We start from the raw sequence: 27,966 nt of genomic DNA on the forward strand, positions 1-27,966 counted from the left end.
AATACACATGATCGAATGCATACACAGGATGAGGCACCCGATCTCGGAATACCTCCTCAGGATTTCTGTTCTCCTGATACAAATTTTTATTTTCGGCGAAAATTTTTATTTCCGAATTTGGAATACCTCCTCGGGTATCCTGTTCTCCTGATACCAAAAAAAAAAAAAAAATTTTGAAAGAGATTGAATACACATGATCGAATGCATACACAGGATGAGGCACCCGATCTCGGAATACCTCCTCAGGATTTCTGTTCTCCTGATACAAATTTTTATTTTCGGCGAAAATTTTTATTTCCGAATTTGGAATACCTCCTCGGGTATCCTGTTCTCCTGATACCAAAAAAAAAAAAAAAAATTTCGAAAGAGATTGAATACACATGATCGAATGCATACACAGGATGAGGCACCCGATCTCGGAATACCTCCTCAGGATTTCTGTTCTCCTGATACAAATTTTTATTTTCGGCGAAAATTTTTATTTCCGAATTTGGAATACCTCCTCGGGTATCCTGTTCTCCTGATACCAAAAAAAAAAAAAAAAATTTCGAAAGAGATTGAATACACATGATCGAATGCATACACAGGATGAGGCACCCGGTCTCGGAATACCTCCTTAGGATTTCTGTTCTCCTGATACAAATTTTTATTTTCGGCGAAAATTTTTATTTTTGGATTTGGAATACCTCCTCGGTTTTTCTGTTCTCCTGATACCAAAAAAAAAAAAAAAAAAATTTCGAAAGAGATTCTATACACAGGATCGAATGCATAGACATGATGAGGCACCCGGTCTCGGAATACCTCCTCGGTTTTTCTGTTCTCCTGATACCAAAAAAAAAAAAAAAATGTTGAGAGAGATTCTATACACAGGATCGAATGCATAGACATGATCAGGCACCTGGTCTCGGAATACCTCCTCAGGATTTCTGTTCTCCTGATACAAATTTTTATTTTCGGCGAAAATTTTTATTTTAGGATTTGGAATACCTCCTCGGTTTTTCTGTTCTCCTGATACCAAAAAAAAAAAAAATTTTGAGAGAGATTCTATACACAGGATCGAATGCATACACATGATCAGGCACCCGGTCTCGGAATACCTCCTTAGGATTTCTGTTCTCCTGATACACAAATCAATGTTTGGCTCTTATTTCATCTTTCAGGTTCTACATTCTAAAGCTCGAAGTTATTTTTTTCTTTCTGTATCGGAAAATCATTGAATGATTGAATAGACAGACAGGCATATAATTGGTCCTTTCAACAATCAGTGGCTCTCGTCATCATACATCGTATGAGTGGCATTGAACAAACATGATTGCATGCCCATGATGAGAATCGAGATGTTCTGGAACACTCCCACGCCTATTCTGTTTTCCTGATACGAAAATCACTCGTCGGACCAAAATTGCTAAATAGGATATGATAATACAGCTCCCGTTATAATCGCTCTAAAAATGAAAAACATCTTTGATTCTAAAACAGCGAAGTTTCAGGAGAACATGTCCGAGAACAAGGTGCTCGGAGTCCATGATGCCATGATTTCCTGCTTGGGAAGGATAGCAATGAGTGACGAGTGCAGAAGTGAAATAAATGTTGATCAAACAGTTATTTCCGAGGATGTTCGTTTATTAATAAGTTGTCAGTGTAAAATACTTTTGAATACAATATTAACAATTTATTCATTAAAATATTCATTGCCATAATCAAAACTAATATGTAAATCACAAGATGTTTTTTCATCACCATGTTACAATATTTTTGCAATTACACCAAGAAATACTGGACATGAAGACATAATGACTTATTCATATGTTATTGTTAATTCGCCTCACATGAATTATAATAAAATTCCAAATTAAAAATCATCAGACGTAGACGCGCACTTGCTATCGAAGGTAAAGAGATGCTTGTCCATGTGATGCGACGAGATTTTGGTACCGGTTCCATTCGGCGAGTCCATGCGGATACCGACTCCGTGAGACCTCAAATGTCCTAAGGGTCCTGCAAAAAAAATTAAGAAATCTTGTTAAGTATTAGTTCCAACTTAATTCACTCGAAAGATTCGTATATCTCGGATAAAATACGTTAAGCTATAATTGCACAACTAATTCTGCGTAGCCTGTACCCTTTGATTCTTCTCAAATTTGACAAAAAAATTCATATTTATTTCACGGGGTATTTTACAACTCGTTTGAATTGATTGTTGAAGTTACTGGTGAAAACATATCGTGCATCTTCTTTTTGCCCCACGTTTGACAATTGATATTTTAAAAAATCAGTAAAATTTGAAGCTTTTCACACGTTCGCGTGTGACTCTACGAGTGCACGCGGTTCTATTTTTATTGTGTTTATATACTATGTTATGTTTAATACGAAGTGATTCGCGCTCGCGAATGGCAACATTCGTAATCGTATGTCGCAATAATTATACTCGGAACCGGGTGCCACTATGACGACGAGATGAGATCGACCAGGGGAGTGTGGAGTGTTGCTCGAGCCCGGACCTCTCGTCTTACTTGTTGGCTCCAAATATTTCTTGATATCCTACCATCACCGTCACCCATCAAACATCACGCTGGTACAAACAACCAGTTTCAGTTCGCCGCGAACCTCCGCAGAGGACAGACGCTTCACGCTTTTTTAACACTATTGATAACCATGTGCTTCATAACACATCAGACCCACACAAGTGCGAAATCACAAATAAACGAATTCAACGAGCCCGCAAACGAATAACAGCTAATCAAGAAACGATAATTTCGCGACGAATAATTGCAAAATTTATTGACAATAAATTGCAGAGTGTGCAAAAAAAAACGCGCGGGTATAATTGTTTGTTCATTTTTTCAAGGTGTAGCTAAATTTCGTAATTTCGAAATCGATTATAACGTGCAATATAATGGATATTTAACGGTACCGTTTTGGCGACGAACGCTACGCTTCTGGAGAAGGAGGAGGTAATGTAAGCAATTAACAAGCTAAAAAAAAAGAGAGAGCGAGAGCGAGAAAGCCTATCACGAGAGAGAAGAGAACAGTTTGCCGTGGGGTCATACGACGAGCTCGCTGATCGGGTCAAGGGAGGGAATATTCGCGCCACCGGAAGTTAAATTGGAGCGATACCGTAATAGTTCAATTTTCCAACGGGTTGATACGAAGTTTAAACAGTGCGAATACTATCGGCAATTTTAGTGAAATTTTTGTGAGAGGATCAATTTGCTCCGGGAAAGAAAGTTAGGCAGTAAAGGCGAAAACCTCAACATTAGCCAAGACTACGCCGAAATTATACCCCCTAAATCATAATCGTACGTATCATATTCATAACCGTAGCTTCTTCAGCTTTGGAAGAGGAAAAAGTGCGGACAGAAGTCTGAAGCAACGCGGCGCTATTTTACGCGCACTGCTTTGTTTCAATTATGGTACGGCTCTCAAAACTCAGTATGCACTATACTTTAGGAAAATAAACCTCCCTCCTACCTAACTATGCAAAAGATTCCGGGAAGAAATCGCATGCGGACGTGTAACAGCCGATGCCAGTGATGTCGAAGAATCATCAGCTAGAGAAGTACGAGACGCAGCTGATTCCCAGGAAGTCTTTCATCAAAGAGTCCGAAGGATTATCTCCATTAAAACCGGCTCTCCACTCATCCTGTTGATGCAAAATTAATTTACACATTAAATACCATCCAGGTGAGAATTATGTCTTCTAAGTTTTGCTATATCCTTCTCTTCCCACGATCGAAACGAAATTCTAGATCGAAGTTTATCGCGAACAATATCACGAGTATATTCCCGATGTGGTAATTTAACTGCAGCCTGCATATCACAATCGAAATACCTGGGGGACAATGGAGAGCGTTTGCGTAGCGGGTTTCCTGTCTCGATTTCTCGGGACATCTCCGAGGCGTCATTTGATATGGAGTTGGAAAACGCAGGACGGTTCGTCCCTCTGGATGACCGCAGGACCTCCGTCAAAGGCCGAGTGTTTCGTGGAATCTGTAAATATCATAGCCGTAATAATCGCCTTCATACCACCAGCCCTTCTAGTTCTTCGCTACAAATGTGCCGGAAAAAACCACAAGTGAGTTTCATCGGCGTAATTAATACCTTTGCAGTATTATTACAGGTATCATTATCGGATGTGAAATTCTATAAATCTAGGGCCCGATTCCCCACGATCGAGAGACTCGACGCAATCGACCACCGTCTTCTTGGGAATCGTCATCACCCCCCTGACGCTTTTTAAAAGCGGTAGAAAGTGATCGTGGTTTTCCCAAGACAGTTCGTAAAATATTGTTCTCCGCTGTCGTTACGTATAGGCTTACGTTTGTCGTTAGGAATTCGGAGCGTTTTGTCGTTTCTCCGTTCGTGATCTTTGCGGCATGGTCATGCACGAGTCGGTAGTTGACCCTACGATCGAGACGAATAACTGCGTTATACTTGCGCTCGTGTCTATCAGGGTTATCGTGACTCGAATGAGGAAAGCCCGGCTCTTCTTCTTCCAGGAATTTAGTTAAATGCATAATGTTACTACTTTTTTTTTCTAACAGGCGCAGCATCGTAGGAATTAAAAACACTCGTAGTAGCCATTCAACTCAATTCAGTCGCTCGAAGTCTTTAACGGATCTTAATAAATTCATTAAATTCATCTCGAGACGCAAATGAGTCATATATCACCAATGGTAGGTTGCAGTGACGATGATTCACAAAATTCACAAGCCTCCAGCTCTAAAATACGTTTTGAGGCGTTTCAATGATATACTCAATCACTCGATATTACATCCACTCACAAACTGGAAACCACGTGAGGTAATTTATCGTGGTATCCCACCACAATTTTTGTGTTTTCCAAGGACGCAAATTCATAGAACACATGCGTGTATGGTCTATAACTTGACAAGCTAGCAGAGTCGTGCTGCATTATGCAACACTGCTGCAGTAGGTGAGATGTACATAATCTGAATATATGCAATGCGATACCGAGTAAACAGGTGTGCTTTTTTTTTACACGTAATTAAAATCGATAATCATGATACGGACGCGAAGATGTTCCAAATATATACCGGATTGCGTAATGATCTGCTCTTATACAGAAAGGCGGTTGTATCGGACATAAGTCGAAGCTTAGAAATTACGTAATTTAATTCCCGTGCCTTTCTTCACGTTCGAAACTTCCTAATTTGCCAATATCTGTAGCGTTAATTCTTGTGCCGCATGCCATCGATACTAGCTGCGTGTCAATATCTTTCAAATAAGTACGTACAAAGCTACCGCGAATCGTGATTTGGTGTACTAATTTACTTCCGCGTTTAGCGCGTACATATGAATAACATTGAAATTTTTTATTCACTGTTGTAGAGATATTTATAGGAATTGGATGTACGATGGTGGCATGGAGTTCGAATTATCTGTAATGATATAGTAACGGGCGCCGCATATCATAGACCGATGAGTTGCGCTTCGCCGATCGGATTTGCACACGCTTAGAATCAATTGTCCTTCAACGTAACGGTATGCGGAAAAGAGGAAAATCAAACAATGATCGTAAAAAATAAATATCGCGCGGTATTGTACAACTTCCGGAATTTATGAAACTCGGTTAATGTGACGGAATTAGGCGCGTGTAAGCGTCGTAAATCAAAATATGACCAGCGGGACGAGAGATAGCGAGGAAAATTTTTTTCTTGAGGGTGGTCTCGGTGATTAATGGTTGAGCTTTGGTAATCCCAATATACTTTGAAAACTCGCAGGAACGCCCCGCTATACTCAATTCTATATGATCTGAAGCGATAATTCCGTGTCGATGAATGACCTATTGTTCAACTACAAACTACTACGAGACGCCGTCATAACGACGAACGAATGAGCCGTTTTTATTTCTTCCGTAAAACAAACGGCACACTTGTAGTTTTGCAATGATGCAAAATGACTGGGAAATACGCTTATAGATAACGTAAAAAAAAATAGATACGATCAAAAACTGACTGCTGGAAAATCCTACTGCAACGCATGTTTAAATCTCACAGTTAAAACGGGACCTTTCAGAGTGGCTTCGTTCAAAACACGATGATTGACACGACTGAAAAGTAGAGAGGTGAAGCGCCTCCGCCGTGACTATAATAATAGAGGGGCCGCATATTGGTATGGTGATTCACTTATTCGGCGATCGTTGTGACATCTTGTTCGTTACGCATTTCGATTTCCGATTAAATAAATAACGGCCGGATGTATTGAATCGTTTTATTTCTGACGTAGGTCCAACATGTATAATGGCTGTTTGATCGTGGTGTATCCGGCAGGGTGCCTCGTTTTTCCTCCTTCGGCATCGAACGGTCTAACTAATCGATCAAAGTTGTCGGTGGCATTTGTGAACTTTAAACATGTCAGATGTCGACCCACGTACAAATCGCATATTGAATGAAAGATTATACGATGAAAGAAAAAATGTTTATACCGATAAAACGCAAACCCTCCCGTTCGTTCAACTGAGGTTCAATAACTAGAGAAAAAAATTCGAAAAACAACCGCAATTTGAATCGGAGAATTGACTCTCTTTACTAGAAAGGACTAAATAATCGGGATCCTCGCGAGAGAGCCAGCTACCGATGAGCCATGCCACAATTAACCACAGACAAATATCTGACATAGCAAGCGTGTAATAGATAATTTTAACCAAGCTACTGCAATACGTTATATCAACTCGAATAGTGGAACGCTCTCAGAAGAACTCCCGCGTAATATCGTGGAATTATTTCTTGCAGCGCCCGCTGCCAGCTTCGGTTATACTCATCTAATCCCATTCATAAATATATACACATGTGCGAAATTCAGAAATGAGAAAAAATTCCCCATGCTTATATTTAATTCAGGCTAAACAGCAATCTGCTACCGCTGCATTATGCGAGATCTCTGCTATGCATCGCGCTGTTGATCTTCCTCTCCTTGGACTTATCGGAAAGTCTGTTCGAGATGAGGATTTTTCTGCCGATCTTGACTCTCCTTACCGTCCTCGTTTGTTGGACTTTGCACAGAGCAACGGAAGTGAGAAATGGTCTCGGGGTCGTCGTAACCGCTGGTTCTTTCTCAATAATCGCAATCGCCAGAGTTTGGAGACTCCTCTACTTGCACAGGTCATAATGCACAACGGATTAGATACAAAACCCGAATTCATGATGTCTGCTGACAGTTCAACTGAATCTATTTTTTTCATGACTCCAGAATCGGCCTAACTTTCTGCCACGCCAGGGTCACCTCGACGTCGGGAACGGCCGCCTGTTGCAGCATTTTGGCCATCGTAGACACCTACACGTTGTACAAGCTCGTAAGCAGTCCCCTCGATGTTTAGATTTTAAATTTGTTTGTTTTCAGAGCCTGACGGTTTCAGGACAAGTTGAGGTAAACTTTGGAAGCACATTTAGCTATCCAGACCGGAACGACCAGCCTCTTTTTTATCCGAACTTTTTTTTTTTCGTTACGAAAATTGCAGCTTGTATACAATACGATATACGTGAGATATCGTTGAGCATTTTACGACCGTCGCTGTATAAACGTCCGTTAGCAAGATTTCTCGACTATCATAACTATAACCGCGTTTGTTAAAAACTGCCAAAATCGCGATCCAACACTTTACCCGGCTGCTATAACTTAATCCCTGTGTAAACGATTTTAACACATGCAGAGCTTGAATCAAGGCGAAGATAAGAAGAAAAAAATACATGGAGAATATCAGTTTTTAAATTAACGTGACGAATTTACTGACTAATTAAAAATCTTCTGGGAAGAGACAACGACTTGTGCGCGATATTCATTCTTAAAAATGATAATTTCCTCGTTATTCGATTCCGAGAAGAACATCTTATTATTAATACCGTTCCGTTCCACAGATGCAAAGGAATAAACAATACACCGTAAGGTCGGTACAAAATTTCCATACGTCGTACAAACACAGCACTGCACCTTTTCTCAGTCAAATTACTTTTCACTGGGTCGTCGAGTTACTGGCAAGAGGGTACCGCGCTCCCCTAGACCTTCATGACCTTGGCGAACTTCCAGAGGAGGAACACACACGAACACAGTTTGAAAAGTTCTTAAAAATATACAAAGACGAAGAGGTATACTAAAATTAAAACTATATCACCAATTTTGCGAATCGTAACATACCTCTCTGAACACCGGATTTCTTAACTCTTGTCGTCGCAGCGGCGAACCGAAAACGGACGTCAACTTTCCCTATGGCGTTGCTACTGGCGAAAAGTCTGGCTCGGTTTTTTGATCGGAGGAATTCTAAAGTTATTTGGCGACGCTACGACACTTGCCGGCCCGATGGCGATCTCAAGAATAGTCAGCTACGTTGCTACGGCGCAAAATTCTACGGAAAATGAACGCGCCGTTGGAATCGAGGTGAGAATCGATGAAAAAATGAATGAATAAATAATGAGTAGGTCTTACAAAAGTCGTCAATCCTCCTCGTACATCATCTCCCCAGGGTTTCGTCACCATTGAAGAACTTTTGAACAACGGCTACTTCCTCGGTTTCCTTGTTTTCCTCGCAGCCATCCTACAAAGTACGCTAAGTCAATCTTCGACCCACGTACTTTACGTGGAAGGAATTCGCCTTCGAACGGCTCTTCAGGTACGAATTTAACGATGATAGTTAAAATGAATGTTCCTCGCCTCTCTTCACCTACTATTCCAGGCTCTGGTTTACGACAAAGCCCTTCGCCTCTATTCGTGGAGCATCGCTGAAGAGGATAGAATTCCAGGTGGGGTAGAAAAAGAAGTGAATGGAAGCGATGGGAAGAATCAACAGACAGCAGACATTGGAACCCTGACCAATCTGATGGTTGAGGACGCTTCTAATGTCATGAGCTTCTTCTGGATCGGACATTATACCTGGGCGGTTCCATTGAAGGTAATTTTCCGTTCGATTTTCGTTGTTTCTCATGTTCTGTTCTGTAAACTATAAACTCTTGATCAATAATTACAATAACTGAGACACAACTCACCCTGCTACCCCCCAGATCACGGCGATTATTTTTCTCCTGTATCTGAAACTCGGGATCAGCGCAATTATCGGAGCGGTGTGTTGCATTTTAATCGTCACCCCGATGCAGATGCTACTCGGCAAACGGATTTCAGCCAACTCAAAAGTCATGACAGTACGACAATTTTCATTCAAACATGATTTTTATAAAAATTCGTCCTCTTTCGAGCCACACATTTTAACTACTCTCACTTTGTCTCGTCCTTTTGCAGGAATACAGCGATGCGCGACTGAAACTGATGAACGAAATTCTCCAAGGAATGAGACTGATCAAACTCAGGGCTTGGGAAGAATTGTTCCAAGTCAGAATTGGGCAGACGCGTGATCTGGAGCTGAAGCTGCTGGACAGGGACTCTTTTTACGGAGGATTGATCAGTGAGTTCCGTAACATCTGTAGCTTTTTTTTACCGTTTTCCCTAAAGACGCACATTTTTTGTACCATCAGCATTTCTGATCCACGCGTCCTCCGTTCTGATGACCCTATTCACGTTTGGGGTTTATTTCTGGCTAGAAGAACGGCACCTCGATGCCGGGAGCGTGTTTACCAGTTTGGCACTTTTCTCCCAATTGACAGTGCCGCTCTTTATATTTCCCGTCATGGTTTCGATAATCATCAACGCCAAGGTGATGCGCAAAATTGATACCATCTCACTTCGAAAGAACGAAGAGAAATATAAAATGACTAGCGAAAATCTATTTCTCAGCTTTCTTCGAAGAGACTCGAGAAATTTCTGTCGCTTCCGGAAACTGTAGACATCCTACCGGAAGACACGACAAAGTCAGGCCCGAGAAACAAGGGACAAGGGACGAAATCAAGACCCGATGTGGGTTTGAAATTACGATGAAATGAATTTACTGTAATTAGGTGGTATTTCGGTATCGCGATACTAATTTTATACTTTAATTGGAATAAGGCAGAGGTAACTAAGCAGCATGCCGACGCGATGTTCGGTTCTTTGGATAACATAGAAGAAGGTGAAGAGGATCATAATTCTTACAAGGACGACTCAGCGCTTTCTTCGTCGTCGGACACCGTTTTCGAAAGTGAATCCGATACCGTACAATCCGTCGTTAGCGTGAGCGGTGTTTTTTCATGGGGTTCTCAAGAAAATCAGCTCATAGTCAATGATCTTACTTTCCCCCGAGGTGAGTTTAGCTTGTTCGTTCGATTGTCGCCGTTCGAACTTAAAAGTATAGCGGTTATTCTATAAAAATATTTCACAGGCAAACTCACCCTAGTCGTCGGAAAAATAGGGTCTGGAAAGACCTCTTTGCTATCGGCGATCCTAGGGGAAATCCAGACGATAAGCGGAAAGGTTGAATGGCTGAAGTAAGTGAGCGAGGTATTTATAGTTTACTTCCGATCCATCTGGAAAATAAAAATATAATTTTCAATTCCATTCGATACCGTCAGGGACACGAGAGTTGCCTACGTGGCGCAGAAACCCTGGCTGCTCAACGCAACCCTCAGAGAAAATATTCTCTTCGGTTCCGACTACCGAGCTTCAAGGTATCGGAACGTTATGCGGGCTTGCGCTCTCCTACCGGACGTTGATATTCTTCCGGGCAAAGATCGCACGAGAATCGGCGAAAAAGGGATCAACCTCAGCGGAGGACAAAAACAGAGAGTCACCATCGCCCGGGCAATTTACAGCGAAGCCGACACCATCATTATGGTTGGTAAAATATTTTCGTCGCTCGAGTAGCGTGGCTTCGATTTTTTATTAATTTAAACATTGACGAACAGGACGACCCTCTGTCTGCCTTGGACCAACAAGTGGGCCAGCAAGTATTCGATCACGGAATTCGGAGACTTCTATTGGGCAGGGGTCGAACGGTTATCATGGTCACTCACAGACTCGAGCTTATAAAAGCCGCTGACCAGGTGAATTTATTGAATTGAGCACGGCGCAAAGAAATGCGATAATTATTCATTCCACGCGAATCTCTGTACAGATTGTCGCGATGGAGGGGTGCAAAGTTCGCGCCGTCGGTACGAAATCTTCGATCGAATCCTCGGATCCAAAATTAGCCACGGAGTGGCACGAAGCTCTGAGGCGTCGAGACAGTCAATCGAAAGCTCAAAAAACGGCAAGGGATCATTGGTCTTTGATCAGACTCGTATCCAGGATAGGAATAAACTTGCGTCCCGCGGGTATCATTGGTGACGGCTCATGGAGCACCGATCAAGACGCGCACGTTGTGAGTTTCATTTTATAGTTTACACACTAGACATTTGCTTTTCTCCCGAAGTCGAATAACCGAATCATCTTTTTTACCTTCGAGACGGCACCGGCTTTCGTTCCTCTCAGAACGAGGAGATCGACGCTGGTGGGATCCCGATATCTCGCTCATGACTTGACGGACCTTCCGGTACCTGCCGATGAATGGAGCACCGTCAGGCGACGATCGAAGAAACACAAAATCGCCGTCAGAGCGACGAGTCTTCCACCCCCGAAACATCCTCCTCCCGTCCTCAGGCAAAGCAGCACCCCCACCATCCTCGACGGGCACTACCCGCAGACGAGGTAAGAAAAAAAATAGTCGAATATTATCGAATAAAATGTGTGGAAGTTTTTCAAAAAAATTAATTCACCTGTTAGTAGGAAGCGACACAATACCCTCGACGGTGGTCAACAGAATGGGGTGATCAAGCAGCTCTTTTCCGGCAGGTAAGTGATTTTCTTATTTTTAATCCATTCGGTCATGTCTCGCAAAAATACGTTTCCACCGATCTCGTTATCCTCAGGACAACACCGACGCAAGAGTGGGACAGTCATCCAGTGAAAGGATTGCTGTCGACGGAATCCGGATACACGGAAGAAACGGACGACGACGACGACGGTAAGTGGAAGATGAATGCATTCTTCTTGATGCTGGAAATGAATGAGAATAGATTTTTTATTCTTGCAACAGGGGCTTCTACGGTCAAAGGTCAGGGAGAGTCGGATCGCGATAAGGATCTAAGCGGACTCGTCACTGCCGGAGTCTGTTTCGACTATCTGAAAGCTGGAGGACTTGGTCCAGGATTAATTTATGTTTCCGTAGCCCTGGCTTGTCAGGCGATTCGCGTCTACACGGATCTCTGGCTCAGCGAATGGACGGACCAAGGAAATCTATCGGAAGATGCTTCTGATCTTCACCAACAGGTATATCACGGTATATTCGTAGTTACAGTCATCGAAATCTGGCGATATAAGTCTGCTTGAGATACCGTTTTTTCACGCGATTAGTTTATTTACGTTTCAGACGATATTCTACTTCCGGGTCTACATATCACTCTCGGTAGGCTCTATTCTCCTTGCTGTGATCTACAACGTTGCTGGTCAGTGGGCTGGAGCAAGAGCCCGGAGATCTCTGCACCAGGAAGCTGTCGCGGGACTCCTTGAGGCACCTTTGGTGTTCTTTGAAAAGACGCCGATCGGTAGGATCCTCACTACGTTCAGCGCTGACATGGGAGTGATAGACAAGGTGCGTTCGAATGATTTTTTTATGCCCCGGATCAAATTACCGTAACCAACATTTTACTTCTTTTTCGCTAACAGAAGTTGTCAACGGTCATACAAAGGACAACTGCCTTCGTACTACTCTGTGGCTCGGCCATTCTTGTCAACGTTTTTATTTCCCCCTGGTTTTTGGTTGCCGCGGTACTCACTTGCATCGCCTATTTTCTCCTGCAAAGATTTTATCGCAGAAGTGCTCGAGAACTTCAAAGATTGGACGGCTGTACTCGAGGACCCGTTGCCGCGCATTTTTCAGAGACTTTGGCTGGTCTCCAGACTCTGAGGGCCTCGAAACAGCAGGAAAGATTCCTGGAGGAAATGGTCGAGCACCTGGACTCGAATACAAACGCGTTTTTGGTGTTGCATACAAGCGCCAGGTGGTTGGGAATTGCCCTGGTACGTGTCATCGTTGCATATTACGACATGATATCTAATTTAGTGATGATTTTACGTTTCACCTTCTAGGATTACCTGGGGGCGTTCATAGTCGCCGCAGCTATTCTTGTAGCGATAATAACCGCGGAGATTTATCCGGATAGAGTTACCGCGGCTATGGTTGGTCTCGCGGTTAACTACACGCTTCTGGTACCCATTTATTTAAATTGGGTCGTAAAATTTGTATCGGAGATAGAAATGTATATGGGGAGCGTCGCTAGACTTTCCACCTACATAAAATCGCCGAAGGAGGACTATCGCAAGGACGGTACGATCCCCCCGTCCGTAGTTTTTTTCTTTCACCCGAATAATTAAGGATCACGATTTACCTTGCTCATCCTCAGGGTTCAGAGTTCCGGAAAAATGGCCGCAAAAAGGGGAAATTCTGTTCGACAACGTGTCCCTGCGTTACGATCGGGATAGCGATCCGGTGATATCGAATTTACAGCTGTTGATACCGCCCGGTCAGAAGGTGAGATCTGAAGAAAAAAAATTCAATACTTCATACGATTTATACCGATAAGATGATAACGCTACGTTCGATATATCTATGCTGCTACGACATTCCTATAGATCGGTATATGCGGTCGAACTGGAAGCGGAAAGTCTTCGGCAGCTATGTCGCTTTTTCAATTCCTCGAAATTTGCGAAGGACGAATTTTGATCGACGGCGTCGATATTCGTCACGTACCTCTCCGAATTCTCCGTTCTAGATTGTTGGCCATTCCTCAGGACGTGATTCTCTTCAGCGGTACGATTAGGGAGAACCTCGACCCCCGTGGAGAACACTCCGACGAAGAACTTTGGTCCGTCTTAGAGCTCGCCCAGTTGAAAGATATCGTTAAATCGAACCCAGAGGGTCTGAGTGCGTATTTTTAATATCAATCATCCCTTCCGTCTCCGCTTCTGGTATTCATCTATTCGTTTTTCGCTTCAGACACGGAGGTCCGAGAGGGAGGTGAAAACTTTTCCGCCGGTCAGAGGCAGCTTTTTAGCATGGGAAGAGCAGCACTTTTGAAATCCACGGTCGCCGTTTTGGACGAAGCGACAAGTGCATTGGACGCGGGGACGGAAAAATCCGTCCTAAAGGCCCTCGCAACGATCTTCAAAGACAGAACGGTGATTACCATCGCGGTGAGTCTAATATGTAGAAATATAGTATGCGGCTAAGTTATTAAATTTGAAACCTCTCTAATCCTTCTAATTATTTTAGCACCGCGTTGCGTCGCTACTGGACTGTGACAGAGTTATAGTTTTCGACGCCGGTCGCATAGTGGAGGATGACGCACCGAGGGATCTACTGCGTCGTCCAACAGGTTTATTTTCAACTATGCTGCGGCTATCGGAAGATGCTAATTCCGATGAAGTATAGAAACTGGATTGGAAATCGAAGAGAAATCTGAATCAATTTTCTGAATCAATTGAGCCAAAAATTAAAGAATATATTCAAAAGTATTATAACGCAAGCTAACTATTGAGTACAATTAGTATTATAATATAGTGTTATAGTAAAACATGAAGGAGCACTCAGGTCAGGTGATTTTTATCATAATCGTACCATTATTTATGACATAAACAGATATTGTATCTATAAGCATAAGTTTCTACCTATATCATGAATGACAATAATAAAAAATCATTGCCAAGTGAACACGCACGTATCTCAATTATCTGAATATTGCCGCGCTCGTGAAAAAAAAAATCTCGTACAAATGACCTAATGTCAATCAGGTATTCAGCCAGGTGTGAAACGATAATATAATTACCAATGACCGACGCTATCACAAAGCGTGCTTCGGCGTTGCCGCCGGCATGTTATTTCATTTAGTCGCCCGGAGGTCGGCCAGCCGATAGCGGGAAATTTTCAACTCTCCGTACAACGATGCAGATCGGTAAAAATTTATCGAAAGAGGTATAGAATAATCGGAATTCACAACCCGATGCCAATAATTCGTTAAAGCTAATTAAAGGGATAAATCGGATTAAAAATTCTTTGCTTATTATGTGAACATGCGGATCTTGCAGCTAGTGAGATATAACGTAACTCTTCCGTACGAGAACTTTAAATTTAAAGGATCAAATGTACACGTGCTTACTTTGAGGAATCGTCAAAAATGAATTCTTAGCGTTTGGAATTCGTAAAACCGTGCAGTAAAATTAACCCGTCTAATCACAGTGATACGAAGTTTTAACAATCGATTAATAACCGAATAGATAAAATTCTTCACGATGCACCGTTCCATTTTTTATTTTTGAAACCAATTGCAGTTCATCTTTTGCTCTATGTTATACTTTTTTCATTTATTCTTCGGTGAAGTATGAGAATACTCGGATAAAGACGATATGAGCTGGTAAGTAAACGATATTTACTATATGTACACTTTTTTCCAGTATGCGCGTTGAATAAATATTTGTCACAAGGCACCAGGTCTTCCACAAAAAAAAAAAAGAAAAAAAAACAATAATTCTGACGTTCGCCACGCTATTAAGAGTAAAAATTAATCATCTCGAAGACCCGTTGATTGCACAGCTGCAAGTCTGAACCAAAATCCTTATTTCCCGCGGACAGAATTACTCTCTTTGAATTCAAACATTTCTGAGACCGTACATGTTAACAGCAAATACACGCATCTTTCCATGTTTTATCACCTACGATGCATGGTCCCCAAAATGAATTATACAAAAATTCAAAAGTGAAGATAACACGCCACGATTAATAAATCAGACAGCTTCAAATTGGAAACGAAGACGATAATTTTCTCCACAGATTTGAGAACAGTACAAAAAAATGTACACGATGCAGGAAAGTGAAGCATATTTTTTAGCTATTCTCTTTCCTGTGGAAAAAAAATCGACAAAAATCAGCGCCCTTCAATAGAAACATAACTTTGCTGCATGCATTATGCCCTCGTGTATACCCTTTCTTTATCGTGCTTTGATTCGCTAATATCATTATCAGTTTCGTGGTTAAAAATGGCCCAATTAATTTTATAACTATATACGATTAGAGATAACATAGTGTCAATTTCACGACATCGAGGATCTATGAGTAAGACGTAGTGCAGTTGAAGCCTACTCTAACAATGAGTAGGTATCACGAAGATCACGAGGAAGTCGTATAAACCGGCACACATCGGACTGAAGGAAGAATTTTTCTCAAAATAAAAATTAGCGAATGCTTTTTGAACTCGATATGAATCGTAGGTGATATATGTACATATATCTGTACGTACACACGGCTGCCGAGATAACTGAATATTATATTATGGCTGATGGTGTTACGACGCTTTCTTATCAGATAGATAAGATTTCCGCGTCTTTGTGAGGTAAAAGATTTTAGTCCGATTCTAGAGGCTAACTGAGGTTGGACGGTTCGATATTTTTTCGGATAAACATAGAAATTCGAGGGGTAAGGTGAGTCTTCTCATAATTTATTCTTCACTTGCTACGATCCTCACACCTCTCCCGAAGTATAAAAAAGTAAAACGTTTGAAATACGTGCGTGACATGTACGAACTGTAATTATTTCTTATTATTCCACCTGCCCCAAGAACCGTAAACCGGCTGTCAACGAAGTTTCATCCCGGTCACGTGTAATTTTTTGAACATTTTTACGAACAGAATTATTCCACAAGGAATACGTGATGAGTTTCAACGAATTTTTCGATTTCATTTATATTTCTATTGAGGATAGGTGACTTGGGGTAGACGAGTTTCGACGTCATATCGTCGCGTTAGAAAGCTCCCGAAAACAACAAATAGTGAGGAAAGACATTTTTCGTTTATGATAAATCAAAACGATGTAATGTAGCCTTATCTTAGATACGATGAGATTGCTAGAATGATGGTAGAATCTTCGCGTATCTTATAGTATAATATCATCTGGCATTTTCGCTGATAATTCGCAAGGTACACGGGTTTATTTTAATACGAACGAATGGAAACGTGCGGATCAGTTCGAAGGAATCATAGCGAGCGACCACCAATCGATATGGCCTAAATAACCCCGGTGGCATATGGTTCAGTCAAATATGGTTATCAATAACCGATATACGATAGCTATTGCTATAACGTATCGTGATTCGGATTATTTTTGAAAACAAACGATCAATCCTCAGGCTGTTACACGTCTTATAGCAGGAGAGCATCAACTGATCCATTGTCTAATTCTCGCAAATATACTCCGCGTGAACTCCACGCTAAATACCGACCAAATTTGCAAATTTGCTCTTTGCTTTTTTGTCATTCAGACGTGATTATGAATCCGCCGACGCCTGTGGCGTATAAGTATGAAAAAGAAAACCATCTCAAGCCGCGATATTATATATCATTGTGTCCCGAGTTAATTATTATTGCGCGCGTGCTTTCCTCGTCGCAAACAAAGTATGAGAGCTTTACTTGTTCAGCTCTGCAGCTACCTTTGTTTTATGAGTAATCTCAGTTATCAGGTCGTGACGTCACGGAGCGACTATGAAAACGATATAGCAAATAAAGACTTCCCCATTTGATACCTCGGCAGAACCTGCGGGCCTTGCAATTTATATTTTAGCAGACGTGAAATAATACAAGAAGATATTTTTCAAGCTTCGATCAGACCCGTATAGAAAAAGCGTCGAATTTTGCATCCCTGGGATTATCGCACGACCATTTATTCTCCGAGCTAGCGCAGGCTATAAAAAGATACGTATGACGCCAGCTGCAGCGATGTATGTTTTCTCACATTTAGGCTTGAATCGAGCTTATTATACTCATAGAATTTGCTTCAATTAGGTAATCTTTTTTGTGCTATAACCGCTCCTTAAATTTCGCATACATTATGTAGCTACGTTTGCGGGTAAACAGACACCGGTGTAAATTTGTCAATCAAAATCTAAGCTCCTCAACATCTGACAGCACGTTAATGACGGTTGGAGCAAATTTGCGAACAAATTAAAATCACGACGAAAGTACGACGGACAATTATGATACTTCTCAGATAGATTAAAAACGTGTCCATTAAATTAAGTTTCAAGTTACGATGATTACAACGCTCTCATGATCTCTTCGTCTAAACAGCCGCCCAAGCAATGTATTGAGTGTGAAAACAAACGCGGCTTACACTTGCGGCATTTTGTATTCACACCGTGTTACTTTCCTCGCGTTCGAGCATCTACCCATATATATGTATATAATATATCCACATATATATGGTATGTATTGTACGTATATACATGGTATGTACGTACCTATATTGTGAGTACATGAGCTGGCGAGATGTTATTCGGTCGTCGTCGCCGTGGCGCAAGTTTGCATTACTTATTCAAATTAGTTGAAGAAAACATGTGACTCCTGCATTATGTACATTATATACCAACTTACGTGTATATACATACATGCATATCCACCTGTGTATAGTATGTACACGCATACTTGGGCACGAAGCTGTTTAGCCGAACACAGATAAGCGTGGAGCTCGCCAAGCCACGTGCGTTTAGCTTTTCGTTATTCATATTCTAGTGGCTACAAAGTCTTGTTTGTAGATCGTTATATTCCTTATATTCTTCTTAGAATTTTCAAAGTCTTTTCCGATAGAATTCACGCATAATTCTCATATGGTGAATTTGAACTTGCTATTATTATAATAAATCACGTGAAAATGGAGGCGTAGCCTTAAGAATCTGGAGTATACGGGCCACATAGGTACATACATCAGTTCATTCGTTGTTCATTCGCGCTATTTGAAGTACGAATAGTTTACCTCGATATTTGATGTATCGTCGAGCTTCATTCCTGCGATGACGGTGATAAGCATCGAGTGCTTGCACTGGGATGCAAGAGAATCGACATGTAATCCTTATCGCGGACTTTGATTAGCTGGAAATTCATTCAGAAGTGATTTAAATTCTCATCGATAGTAGACTGTTATGGGACAGACTCGAATCCCTCCTACAACTCACTAATCATACTTACAAATATTTCTGCAGCTGGCATCTGAACTCAGAAATGATAGAGGTGTCGATTGAAGCATGATGAAATTCTCGTGCTTTCCAACCCCCAGCATCCTGGGCCAAAGAGGAAGCATCAATTTGCCTCCTCTGCCCGTACCAGGAACCCCACCCCCGACTCCATCTTACATAGCGGTAAGCCACCCAACAATTTATCGAAACGTTGAATCAGTTTGATGTAAATCTTTCATACTCATCCCTTGCTAATTTATTTCGCGTTAGAATGGAACTCCGCGAGGAGCCCCGACGGTGATGAGCTACAAACGTTCCGTCGAAGCAGAAGGCACAAATAGCGTCGTGAGTGTTATCTTTGTTTAAATTACGAATCCATTTCCATTTAGCCTTCTAATTTTATTCATCATATTCTTTCATCATAGATCATAAGAGCACTGCCAAAAATCCCCGTAGAGCCGACGATCTCCACCCCCACATTCCCGAAAGTTGGACACTCTAAACGCCCCGCACCTCAGCCACCGGTTACGAAAACAGAAGGTTCAGAGCTTGTGAATGAACGAAAGGGTGGAGTTATAGGAAAAGCCATAGCACCTTCAACCGCACCGATACCGGTTTACGAAAAAGATGCAAGGTGATTACTAATTTGATGCGATATTTCTTTAGCGGTTCGTTTTCATACAGATGACGATTGTACTAAATATTTATAATTCCCACAGGTCCCGTGCCCAAATAAAAAATGCAATACTGCAAAATGACTTCCTAGGAAATCTAGAGGATTCTCAGGTGGAGCATGTTGTTACGGCGATGAGTCCCAAACAAATATCGCCTGGAACATTGGTAATCCGAGAAGGTGATATTGGTAAGTCTTTAATGTATATCCTAAAAAATATCCAATCACCTGCTGACTATTACAAGTCAGAAAACGCCTCGTCGCCTGTGTGACGATAACGAAAATTTCATCATACGTACCATCAAACGCACGGAGAAACGTGGACTTTCCAAATTTACTTCAACTCCACGTCACAGGCTAAAGCAACTTTTCTTCCCAATAAAGGGTCCCATCTCTACGTTTCCGCCGAAGGGGAATTCAACATTTACGAAGGCGACACTCTGCAGAGGACTTTTGGTCCAGGTGTAGCCTTCGGAGAACTCGCTCTGCTTTATAACACGAAAAGATTGCGGTCAATCGAAGGTAAGATCTGAATTACTTTTCTCACCTCGTGATCAACAGTAATGATATTATTTTAAGTTAACTTTTTCAGTGAAGAGAGGTGGAAAAGTATGGGTACTAGACAGAAATGTGTTCCGTACGATAATGATGAGGAGTGTCCAGGACCGTCTTCAAGCAAATATCCGTTTCTTACGACGTATTACAATTTTCCAAAGTCTCCCCGAGCCGAAGGATCATGTCCTTGCGAAGATCTCCGACCTCCTCAGAATCGTGAGTATCTCGAGTACAGCGATAGGAATCGTCCAGATCGTCTTCTAATATTTTATATTCCATCAGGAATTCTTTCCGTCTGGAACTCGCATCGTTCGTCAAGGCGACGAGGGCCACAAGTTCTACATAATTCGCGGTGGTACGGTTAAAATTACAAAGGATACGGACTATGGAGGTGAAGAGCAAATGGTACTTCTCGATCGTGGGAAATACTTTGGTGAAAAAGCGCTTCTCAATGAAGGTGAAAATAAACGCCAAGCCAACGCAATTGCCCTGCCACCGGGAGTCGAGTGTCTCACCTTAGACAGACAGTGAGTTGATTTTTAAGTTTGTGATCTTAAAAGGGGAAAAATTAAATGTCCGAATTCTCTGAAAATAGATCGTTCCTGAATTACCTCGGTGCTCTCGAAGAAATCCGAACGAAAGACTGGATGGCGGAGTATGAGAATCAGAAGAAGGCATTGACATCGACGTGGGTGAGCGAGTACGCCAATTTGAAGTTATCGGATTTGGAGACCAGAGGAACGTTGGGGGTCGGTGGATTCGGAAGAGTGGAGTTGGTGGTTCCAAAATCGATGCCGAATAAGAGCTTCGCCCTGAAAATGCTTAAAAAGAAGGCGATGGTCGAACAGCAACAGCAAGAGCACGTTCTCAACGAAAAATGCATAATGCAAGCGTGCTCTTCACCCTTCGTCTGCAAGTCAGTTCCAAAAGATATGCTAATTTTATTCGAGAAAGCGTTGTGATGATCTGATTTCTTTTCCCTACTATACAGATTATACCAAACTTACAAGGACAGTAAATACGTGTATTTTCTTATGGAAGTCTGTCTCGGCGGTGACGTGTGGACGACGCTTCAACGACGTCGTCAATTTAACGATTCAACAGCGCAGTTTATGGTGGCATGCGTTGTAGAGGCCCTGGACCATCTTCATTCGCTGAACATCGTCTATCGTGACCTGAAGCCGGAAAACTTGATGCTCGACGAGCGAGGATACTTGAAACTGGTACTACGAATACTATTGCCATCTACTCACGTCTGATTGTGAATTTTTTTAAATCAATTGTAACGCTCGTTTCTTTTTTCAGGTGGACTTTGGTTTCAGTAAAAATATCGGTCCCGATAAAACGTGGACCTTTGCCGGTACTCCCGAATACGTTGCTCCGGAAATAATCCTGAACAAGGGTCACGACAGGTGAAGAATCGCTTCGTTTATCAATTTTTTCTTGGTCGGTCGTTGTATTCCGTTAACTTAATTACCGGTTCGTCTTTAGGGCGGTCGATTACTGGGCGCTAGGCATCCTGACGCACGAGTTGCTGGTGGGTAAACCTCCGTTCAGAGATCACGATCATATGTCGACGTATAACAAGATCCTGAAAGGGATCGATGCCGCTAACATTCCCAACAACGTTAGCAAGTATGCGAATCACTTTATAAGAAAACTTCTCCGTCTGAGCCCCTCCGAAAGACTTGGATACCAGCGCGAAGGTGTACAAGAAATTCGTGATCACAGGTAGGCGTCGAAATTCGACTATTTTTTAACGGTCCGAAAACTTTGATTTTATTACAACTCACTTTTCACTTTCAGATGGTTTTCCAGTTTCCAATGGGATGCCTTGCGCCAGATGACTTTGCCGGCTCCAATTGTTCCGGAAGTAAGTGTAGATCGAATTGATCGGAATTTATCAATTCATTAATGTGTAAAAAATGCGTATTTTCCATTAGGTGCGGAGTCACACGGATACGAGAAACTTTGAAAAATATCCAGCTGATAGAGATTTGCCGCCGGACGAATTTTCCGGTTGGGACCAAGATTTTTAATTATTATTACGCTAACATTTACAATTATATTTGAATTATAAACAAGAGACTAAATTATTGATTAAAAACTTTTCTGAATACTTTGTATCTGGCACAAACGCCTGGAGCATCGATAAAATTATTTTATAACTATAAGACAAATGAGATGTTGTATCGCCGCTGTATTTACACCTCGACTGTTTAACCGATTTTAATCGTCACCATTTAATTTTAATCAGTTTGTTCATTTGATTATTTTTTTTACCAACATTACACAATCGCACGGTACTAACGAATGTTGAATATTTTGGAAGAATGGTGAGGCATGTTTTCGATAATTAAAAGTATGCGTCTATGATAGATTATCACATAAACTGATGCACACACCTATGCTCATATTAACGTAGAATCTAGAGATCATTTTCTTTACATTTAGCCAACATTTATCACAAGTTTAAGATTCTATTCACTGACCTTTCTATTGCTTAAACTTTCGCTTGGCCGCTGTTCCGCCAGTTGACTCAATCTCATACGCAGGTCTTTCGTCAATAGATCTTGATAAAGCATCAGCTACGACATAAAAATCAAAAAAATTAAACAGAAGTTATAACAAGAGCTAGACGTTTTTTTAAATCAACACTCACACTTTGGAGAAGTTTCGAAAGGGAATCCGTCTTCATTCGCTTCCTGATAAGATTTAGCGCAGCTTTTCCAACCAGATCCAATGTGATTTCGAATTGATCTTTGCAGAGTTTTTGATCGTTCAACATGACATCAAATTCGACCGGTGACACGGAGAACCGGAAGTTGAACCACTTGGATAGAAATTGCATAAAAGGATCCGTAATCCGATCTCCCTCGATCGTCATCTTGATCAGAACATAGGTCCACGGCTGATCGCATAAATTTTTCAAAGTATTAGGGTGGTTCGCTGCGCTGCAGCGTTCCAAAAGGCCCGTGAGTGCTTTATAGGACAAGTCTCTATCCTCAGGTGTACCCTGTAATGTATCATCCGATTATATTATCGGCTAGAATTCAGATTATTCGGAAATAGTGTGGAGTTCGAGCGAAAAATAATAATTACCTTCGCGTGTATGACGTGAAGCTGTAAATACAGCCTCCTGATTAGCTTATCGCTATTAGAGTCGGAAAATAAATCGCTGAAAGAAATAACTGGCTTTTCGATGACGTCAGCGAACATAGCAACCGTGAATCGCAAGGCGCCTGTAAACTCTACGGCGAATAATTGTTCCAGTAAATCCTCTAATCGTATGTTCAAACTGCTCTCGCACTGAAAGTGCAAAATTGATTTTCAAATTATATTCTATGGTAATCATTCGAAAAATAAAAATATACATATACATATAATTGGAAAATCTGCATACATGAACGGAGTGTTTTGCTTGACACTCAATCAGAGAAGATAAGCAATAAAAACACGTGTATGAAAGAGCAGCGTCTTCCTTAGCGAAAGCGTGAGACTTAAGAACTCTGATTAGACTCGGCTCTGTTGTAAACATTAAAACACCTGCGGATAGAAATGATTGAAACGAGTATTCGTCATCTTGTTGTGAAACCTTCAAATTTTTACACTTCGTGTACCTCTGAGGTCTTCGCGTCGAATCGACTGCTCCAGGAGGATGTGAGCTTCCGTAATTCCCAAAGAAATAAGCTTCATATCGGACTCATTTTTCAGAATAAATTTGATCAACTGATACAACGAACGGATCAAATCATCTCCTGACATTTCTTTGGGTTTGAAAGAGCTAGCGAGCTTTAAGAACATTATCGTGTTGTGGGCTGAAATACATTTTTCATAAGATATAACAGCGACATATCATTCATCTGTTAGTCTCAATTTAGCAACTAACGAATATGCGTAATACCGTGATTTTCATCGCTGGAGGCTATCATTTGCGGTAAAATATCCCAGACCATATCACCAATCAGCTCTTTAACAGCGCCAACACTGTTCGCCATTTCGAAGATCGCCTTGGCAGCCACTTCTACCTTTTTAACAGTTCCCGTCCTCACCAATCCCTACATTATTACACAAGTCTTTGAAAATAAAGAGGACATTTCGCTAAGCCGAGATATTTCTTTGATCGAAAACTACATAGAATATATTGACCATTAGGCAGCAGCTGGTCATTTCCGGGGCTGCCTCGACGAGGGATTCGACGTCTCCTCCGTCGTCGAGCCAGAGACAAAATATTTCCGCTCTCAGTTTGTCGGAAATCTCAGTGTTCTGAAGAGAATGAATCACGACAGCGGGGTGATGGGTATAGTATTGCCCAAGATCTGTGGTATTTTCAAGCGATTTGAACAATTGGTTTGACGCCGCATCGTATAAATTGATACTCGAAGGTTTCTCGTGGGAGACTGCCGCGATCTGCAAGATTCAATGTTAATGATACCGGAATGTAAGGAAATTTTGCTGTATGATATTATTGTACGATAAGTTATGAAAACTCACGCAGAATATGAACCAAAGAGCCTTTTCTACTGTGATTGACTTCCGCTTGAAGATCTTTGAGCTCGACGCCGAAATTATGTAGGCAACAATTATTTCCAAATATCGAGCAGCGTCTCTGGGACAAGTAAATCAATTTAGAAATACATTTTTGTAAAAATTGCTCATAACTTTTGATATCTGTGAATCATTTGGGTTCATAAATCTCGTACCCCATTCTCACATGGAGATGGTAGTAGAATAATACGAGCAACGCATCAGCCCTGTCATCCCCTTCTTTCAGGGTGGAAATCCAACTTGATGGATCCGGAGGTAGACATTTGAAACCAATGAACAGAAACTTTTGGAATTGTTTTGCCCCGCCAGGCCAGGTATTGGCAGACAATGAAACGGTAGCCAGAGATGTCAGGATCTTAGAAAGTAGCAGCAGAGTCTCGTTTCTAAAGTTTTGTCTAAAATTATGCCAACAGAAAAGATTAGATAACTGACGAACTTCTTCTGCGTAATTAATCGAAGTAAACTTTTATTTCTCACGGCGAAATTGTCGTCAAATGTGACAGAGTTTGCAAAAATCCTTGCAGAGCTAGATAATCTGAGAGTTCTCTGGTATCGCAGAATTCAAGATCGTAAATCCCGATCAAGCAGCTAACAAACCACGTGTAAAACGCGCCATTCTTTTCATCCAATTCAATTCTCTGCGTCAGATTGATAAATATGTATTAACAATCAGGACGTTGCTGCCTGTATTATCTACGACTCGAGTGAACTTACATTAAAATTAGGAATTACGGTTTTCATCATTGAGGAATAAATACAGTATGCCAAATCCGTTCTGCACTTTGCGTCAATGCTGTGATTATTCGCTGCATCGCATAATCTAAGTGATTATAATTTCATTATAGAGAAATCTTTTTTTCGTACTTAGCCGATTCGCTAATGAAATAGTTGATAATATGTTTAAACCCACGTAATCACTGTTGCACAGACAGCACACGTCATCAAGATTGACCTGAACACATGTGCGTCCGTTGAATTTGGCTCATCGATCATTTGGCTCATAAGATTTAGCGTGACGGTGACGATGCTGACTACATCGCTATGCTTATCCGTCACTTTGTTCGTTTTATCACAATGTTTGGATCGTAGAACTATACTAAGAATTTTCGCAGTAGAGAATATGATACCGGCGCTTTGAGTTTCTCTGGTTATCAAATCACTGAAGAATTCTAATATTCTATTAATTTCACATATCGTTTCAGGCAACACTCGAAACAGAGCAGCGCTGAAAGAGAATCCTTGATAATAACATAATTCTGTCGTAACAAATTAGTCTTGAATTAATAATTGAACTACAAATACCCTTCGAATATTCTCGCCAAAGTATTGGCGATTGATTCTAACATAAAGCGCTTTTCTTCCGTGACATTTTCTAACTTGAGGAAATAACCAGCCCGCAAAATCGACGCGACAACATATGAGGCGTGAGTTTGTTTGTAAAATTGATCGCACGTTGTTAAACTTTCGAGGCACTTGAGTGTAGACCTGATTAAAAATTCAAAATATTTCTGTTTCTAATTCCAGATCGATTGTAACACATTATCAGTTAAATAACTTGATCTCTTACGTTACTAGTGACCAACTCCGCATGGCCAATGTAATTTCGCAGAGTAAGGTGATTATCTCAGATTTTAGGAAGACAACAAACAGGAGATTCTTTTCCATCCCCGAATCTCCGTACAACTCACTCATTAAGCAATCAATAGCCTTTTTCTGCAATAATCCACAAATATGTACTGCGTTAGGACCATAATAAATCTATTTTATAATCATCAATGAATAATATTTCGAAAGAATTACGAGTTTCTTACCTGCTCTTCCAATGCACCGGACATTAATTTACCTTTGACATTTTGCAAAAAAACAGTAATCTGTTGAGTGGCTCGAGTCTTCCATTCCTGGAGTTCAGTAGGCCTCAAAATCGGAGGTGTATTCGACATTTCCTATTCAATAATGCGTTTCTTCGGTTCAGCTTACCTCGGAGAGCAGTTTTGTACGGTTTAACTTCTACAATCCATTGCACTGTTAATTTCAAACACGATTGTTCATGATTGGGCGCCACTCGGAATCCTGAGCGCTCCAAGTTTGAAACTTCAACAATGGCTCAGTCTTCGTTTTTCACCGATAATGTAGTTCGTTACTTCACCCATCACATCATAAAATACATATTGAGAAATATCGCGTATTGTCGGACGTTGATTCGGTGGTTATTAGATTTTATTTGAAACGTGTTATATAAAAATTATATAACACACACACAGGTAATTATTATAATAATCACAATATATTATAAATGTTAAACAATCCTGAGCAATTACTCTACATAATACATAATGTAATTTAATAATAACAATAATTATTATAATTATTATAATTAGAATAACTATGATGATGATGATGATGATGATAATATATCGTCACTGCAACGTATCATATATCATATATATATATATAATAATAATATATTATGTAACAATAAACAATCCACTTGATATGGGAGGGGTTAATCTTGGGCTTAATTCATACTTGAAATAAACTAAGCATGATCATAAACTATACAATATAAACATTTAAATGCTTAAAATCATAGATAATATACACAAAGAAAAATGCAGTACCTTTGAGGGCCAGAATTAATTCAACAAAGCACCGTCTACAGTTTACAGAAAGAACAAAATTGATCAAGGATTTACAGATTTTATCATCATTCTTTAACATCTAACGAAAACAAATCGAATGTGTGCCAAACTGTATGTCAATATATTTGGTCACTCGTTTAACATGTGATGTAACGAACAAAATCGTTCTGCATTCTAACATCACGCTGAAATTTCTTGGCAGTTTTCGAAGTTATAAGGTAATTAGAAGGTGGTACGAGTTTTTTTTACAACTATGTAGCTTCATAGATTTTAATAATAGATATAAATAGTAGAAAATTGTGATTTACTGTATACATGACTCAAGCAATATGTTCCCTCTGCACAATATGTTATGTTAGATATACCCATACTTCATTCGTTTTGTAAAGACCGGTTGTTTTTGCTCTTCAGAGACGATTTATTCACTATTGAGCTTTTTTAGCAATTGACTACGGCTGAAAAGAATCTTCCGTACATTCGTATTCAATTCGATCTCTTTCATGATTCGTCTTCTCATTTCGTCGTAATAAGTATACTTATGTACAATGCATATAACGACACATTGTACAAAAATTTATAACAGAAAATATTGTTCCTCAACAAATTGAATGCATCTTATACACGCGAGAAAAATATAATT

At 40.8% G+C, this 27,966-nt stretch overlaps 3 protein-coding genes and 2 long non-coding RNA genes across 8 annotated transcripts; 2 read left to right on the plus strand and 3 right to left on the minus strand.

Moving 5' to 3' along the window:
- Positions 1-1,647: 1,647 nt before the first annotated feature.
- On the minus strand, positions 1,648-8,598 carry LOC105691694. 2 transcript variants are annotated; one of them, XR_007277576.1, is made up of 5 exons: positions 8,443-8,598; positions 8,155-8,362; positions 3,833-3,990; positions 3,472-3,643; positions 1,648-1,998 (listed from the first exon to the last, which is right to left on the minus strand). It is a non-coding gene; the product is annotated as an uncharacterized LOC105691694 (long non-coding RNA). The 2 variants fall into 2 exon arrangements; XR_001103370.3 differs by lacking the exon at positions 8,155-8,362 and having other exon boundaries at positions 8,443-8,580.
- LOC105691692 (ATP-binding cassette sub-family C member Sur) lies at positions 3,544-14,626 on the plus strand. Its single transcript, XM_012410363.3, has 28 exons — positions 3,544-3,684; positions 3,810-4,075; positions 6,864-7,124; positions 7,213-7,315; positions 7,878-8,105; positions 8,194-8,394; positions 8,480-8,626; positions 8,690-8,905; positions 9,015-9,152; positions 9,250-9,412; positions 9,483-9,661; positions 9,742-9,861; positions 9,952-10,183; positions 10,262-10,367; positions 10,452-10,713; positions 10,785-10,922; positions 10,994-11,239; positions 11,324-11,565; positions 11,641-11,709; positions 11,787-11,881; positions 11,954-12,186; positions 12,287-12,508; positions 12,583-12,936; positions 13,006-13,243; positions 13,320-13,447; positions 13,549-13,840; positions 13,913-14,109; positions 14,189-14,626. The coding sequence occupies exons 2-28, from the start codon at positions 3,843-3,845 to the stop codon at positions 14,345-14,347; spliced, it is 5,202 nt and encodes a 1,733-aa protein (XP_012265786.2). The 5' UTR covers positions 3,544-3,684; positions 3,810-3,842; the 3' UTR covers positions 14,348-14,626.
- On the minus strand, positions 8,809-18,919 carry LOC125500286. Its single transcript, XR_007277577.1, has 6 exons — positions 18,713-18,919; positions 13,305-13,454; positions 11,634-11,913; positions 11,317-11,550; positions 10,272-10,406; positions 8,809-8,946 (listed from the first exon to the last, which is right to left on the minus strand). It is a non-coding gene; the product is annotated as an uncharacterized LOC125500286 (long non-coding RNA).
- On the plus strand, positions 14,915-22,258 carry LOC105691693 (cGMP-dependent protein kinase, isozyme 1-like). 3 transcript variants are annotated; one of them, XM_012410364.3, is made up of 14 exons: positions 14,915-15,326; positions 18,927-19,094; positions 19,182-19,256; positions 19,337-19,545; positions 19,631-19,773; positions 19,969-20,106; positions 20,177-20,355; positions 20,422-20,666; positions 20,735-21,055; positions 21,131-21,362; positions 21,445-21,551; positions 21,631-21,870; positions 21,946-22,012; positions 22,083-22,258. In XM_012410364.3, the coding sequence occupies exons 2-14, from the start codon at positions 18,981-18,983 to the stop codon at positions 22,176-22,178; spliced, it is 2,166 nt and encodes a 721-aa protein (XP_012265787.2). In that variant the 5' UTR covers positions 14,915-15,326; positions 18,927-18,980; the 3' UTR covers positions 22,179-22,258. The 3 variants fall into 3 exon arrangements, with proteins under 3 accessions (XP_012265787.2, XP_012265788.2, XP_048508563.1); XM_012410365.2 differs by lacking the exon at positions 14,915-15,326 and adding an exon at positions 16,238-16,389; XM_048652606.1 differs by lacking the exon at positions 14,915-15,326 and adding an exon at positions 16,301-16,384.
- A 145-nt stretch (positions 22,259-22,403) lies between these two features.
- On the minus strand, positions 22,404-27,666 carry LOC125500283. Its single transcript, XM_048652605.1, has 15 exons — positions 26,499-27,666; positions 26,255-26,400; positions 25,990-26,172; positions 25,598-25,912; positions 25,402-25,507; positions 25,165-25,325; positions 24,843-25,082; positions 24,634-24,748; positions 24,289-24,549; positions 24,044-24,197; positions 23,760-23,957; positions 23,543-23,685; positions 23,242-23,448; positions 22,802-23,155; positions 22,404-22,727 (listed from the first exon to the last, which is right to left on the minus strand). The coding sequence occupies exons 1-15, from the start codon at positions 26,625-26,627 to the stop codon at positions 22,620-22,622; spliced, it is 2,820 nt and encodes a 939-aa protein (XP_048508562.1). The 5' UTR covers positions 26,628-27,666; the 3' UTR covers positions 22,404-22,619.
- Positions 27,667-27,966: the final 300 nt, after the last annotated feature.

The sequence above is a fragment of the Athalia rosae genome, chromosome 3, assembly GCF_917208135.1.
Source record: "Athalia rosae chromosome 3, iyAthRosa1.1, whole genome shotgun sequence".
Taxonomy (NCBI): Eukaryota; Metazoa; Arthropoda; class Insecta; order Hymenoptera; family Athaliidae; genus Athalia; species Athalia rosae.

Bases quoted from the DNA above. Each gene is read 5' to 3' on its own strand.
- LOC125500283 (XM_048652605.1), bottom strand. From the start codon at position 26,627: ATGTCGAATACACCTCCGATTTTGAGGCCTACTGAACTCCAGGAATGG. The intron at 24,550-24,633 runs GTGAGTTTTCAT...TGAATCTTGCAG, and splicing joins CTCTTTGGTTCATATTCTGC to ATCGCGGCAGTCTCCCACGA. The intron at 22,728-22,801 runs GTGAGTGTTGAT...TTTATGTCGTAG, and splicing joins TTTCGAAACTTCTCCAAAGT to CTGATGCTTTATCAAGATCT.
- LOC105691692 (XM_012410363.3), top strand. From the start codon at position 3,843: ATGGAGAGCGTTTGCGTAGCGGGTTTCCTGTCTCGATTTCTCGGGACA. The intron at 7,316-7,877 runs GTAAGCAGTCCC...TCCGTTCCACAG, and splicing joins CCTACACGTTGTACAAGCTC to ATGCAAAGGAATAAACAATA. The intron at 8,906-9,014 runs GTAATTTTCCGT...GCTACCCCCCAG, and splicing joins CCTGGGCGGTTCCATTGAAG to ATCACGGCGATTATTTTTCT.
- LOC105691693 (XM_012410364.3), top strand. From the start codon at position 18,981: ATGATGAAATTCTCGTGCTTTCCAACCCCCAGCATCCTGGGCCAAAGA. The intron at 21,363-21,444 runs GTACTACGAATA...TTCTTTTTTCAG, and splicing joins AGCGAGGATACTTGAAACTG to GTGGACTTTGGTTTCAGTAA. The intron at 21,552-21,630 runs GTGAAGAATCGC...GTTCGTCTTTAG, and splicing joins CTGAACAAGGGTCACGACAG to GGCGGTCGATTACTGGGCGC.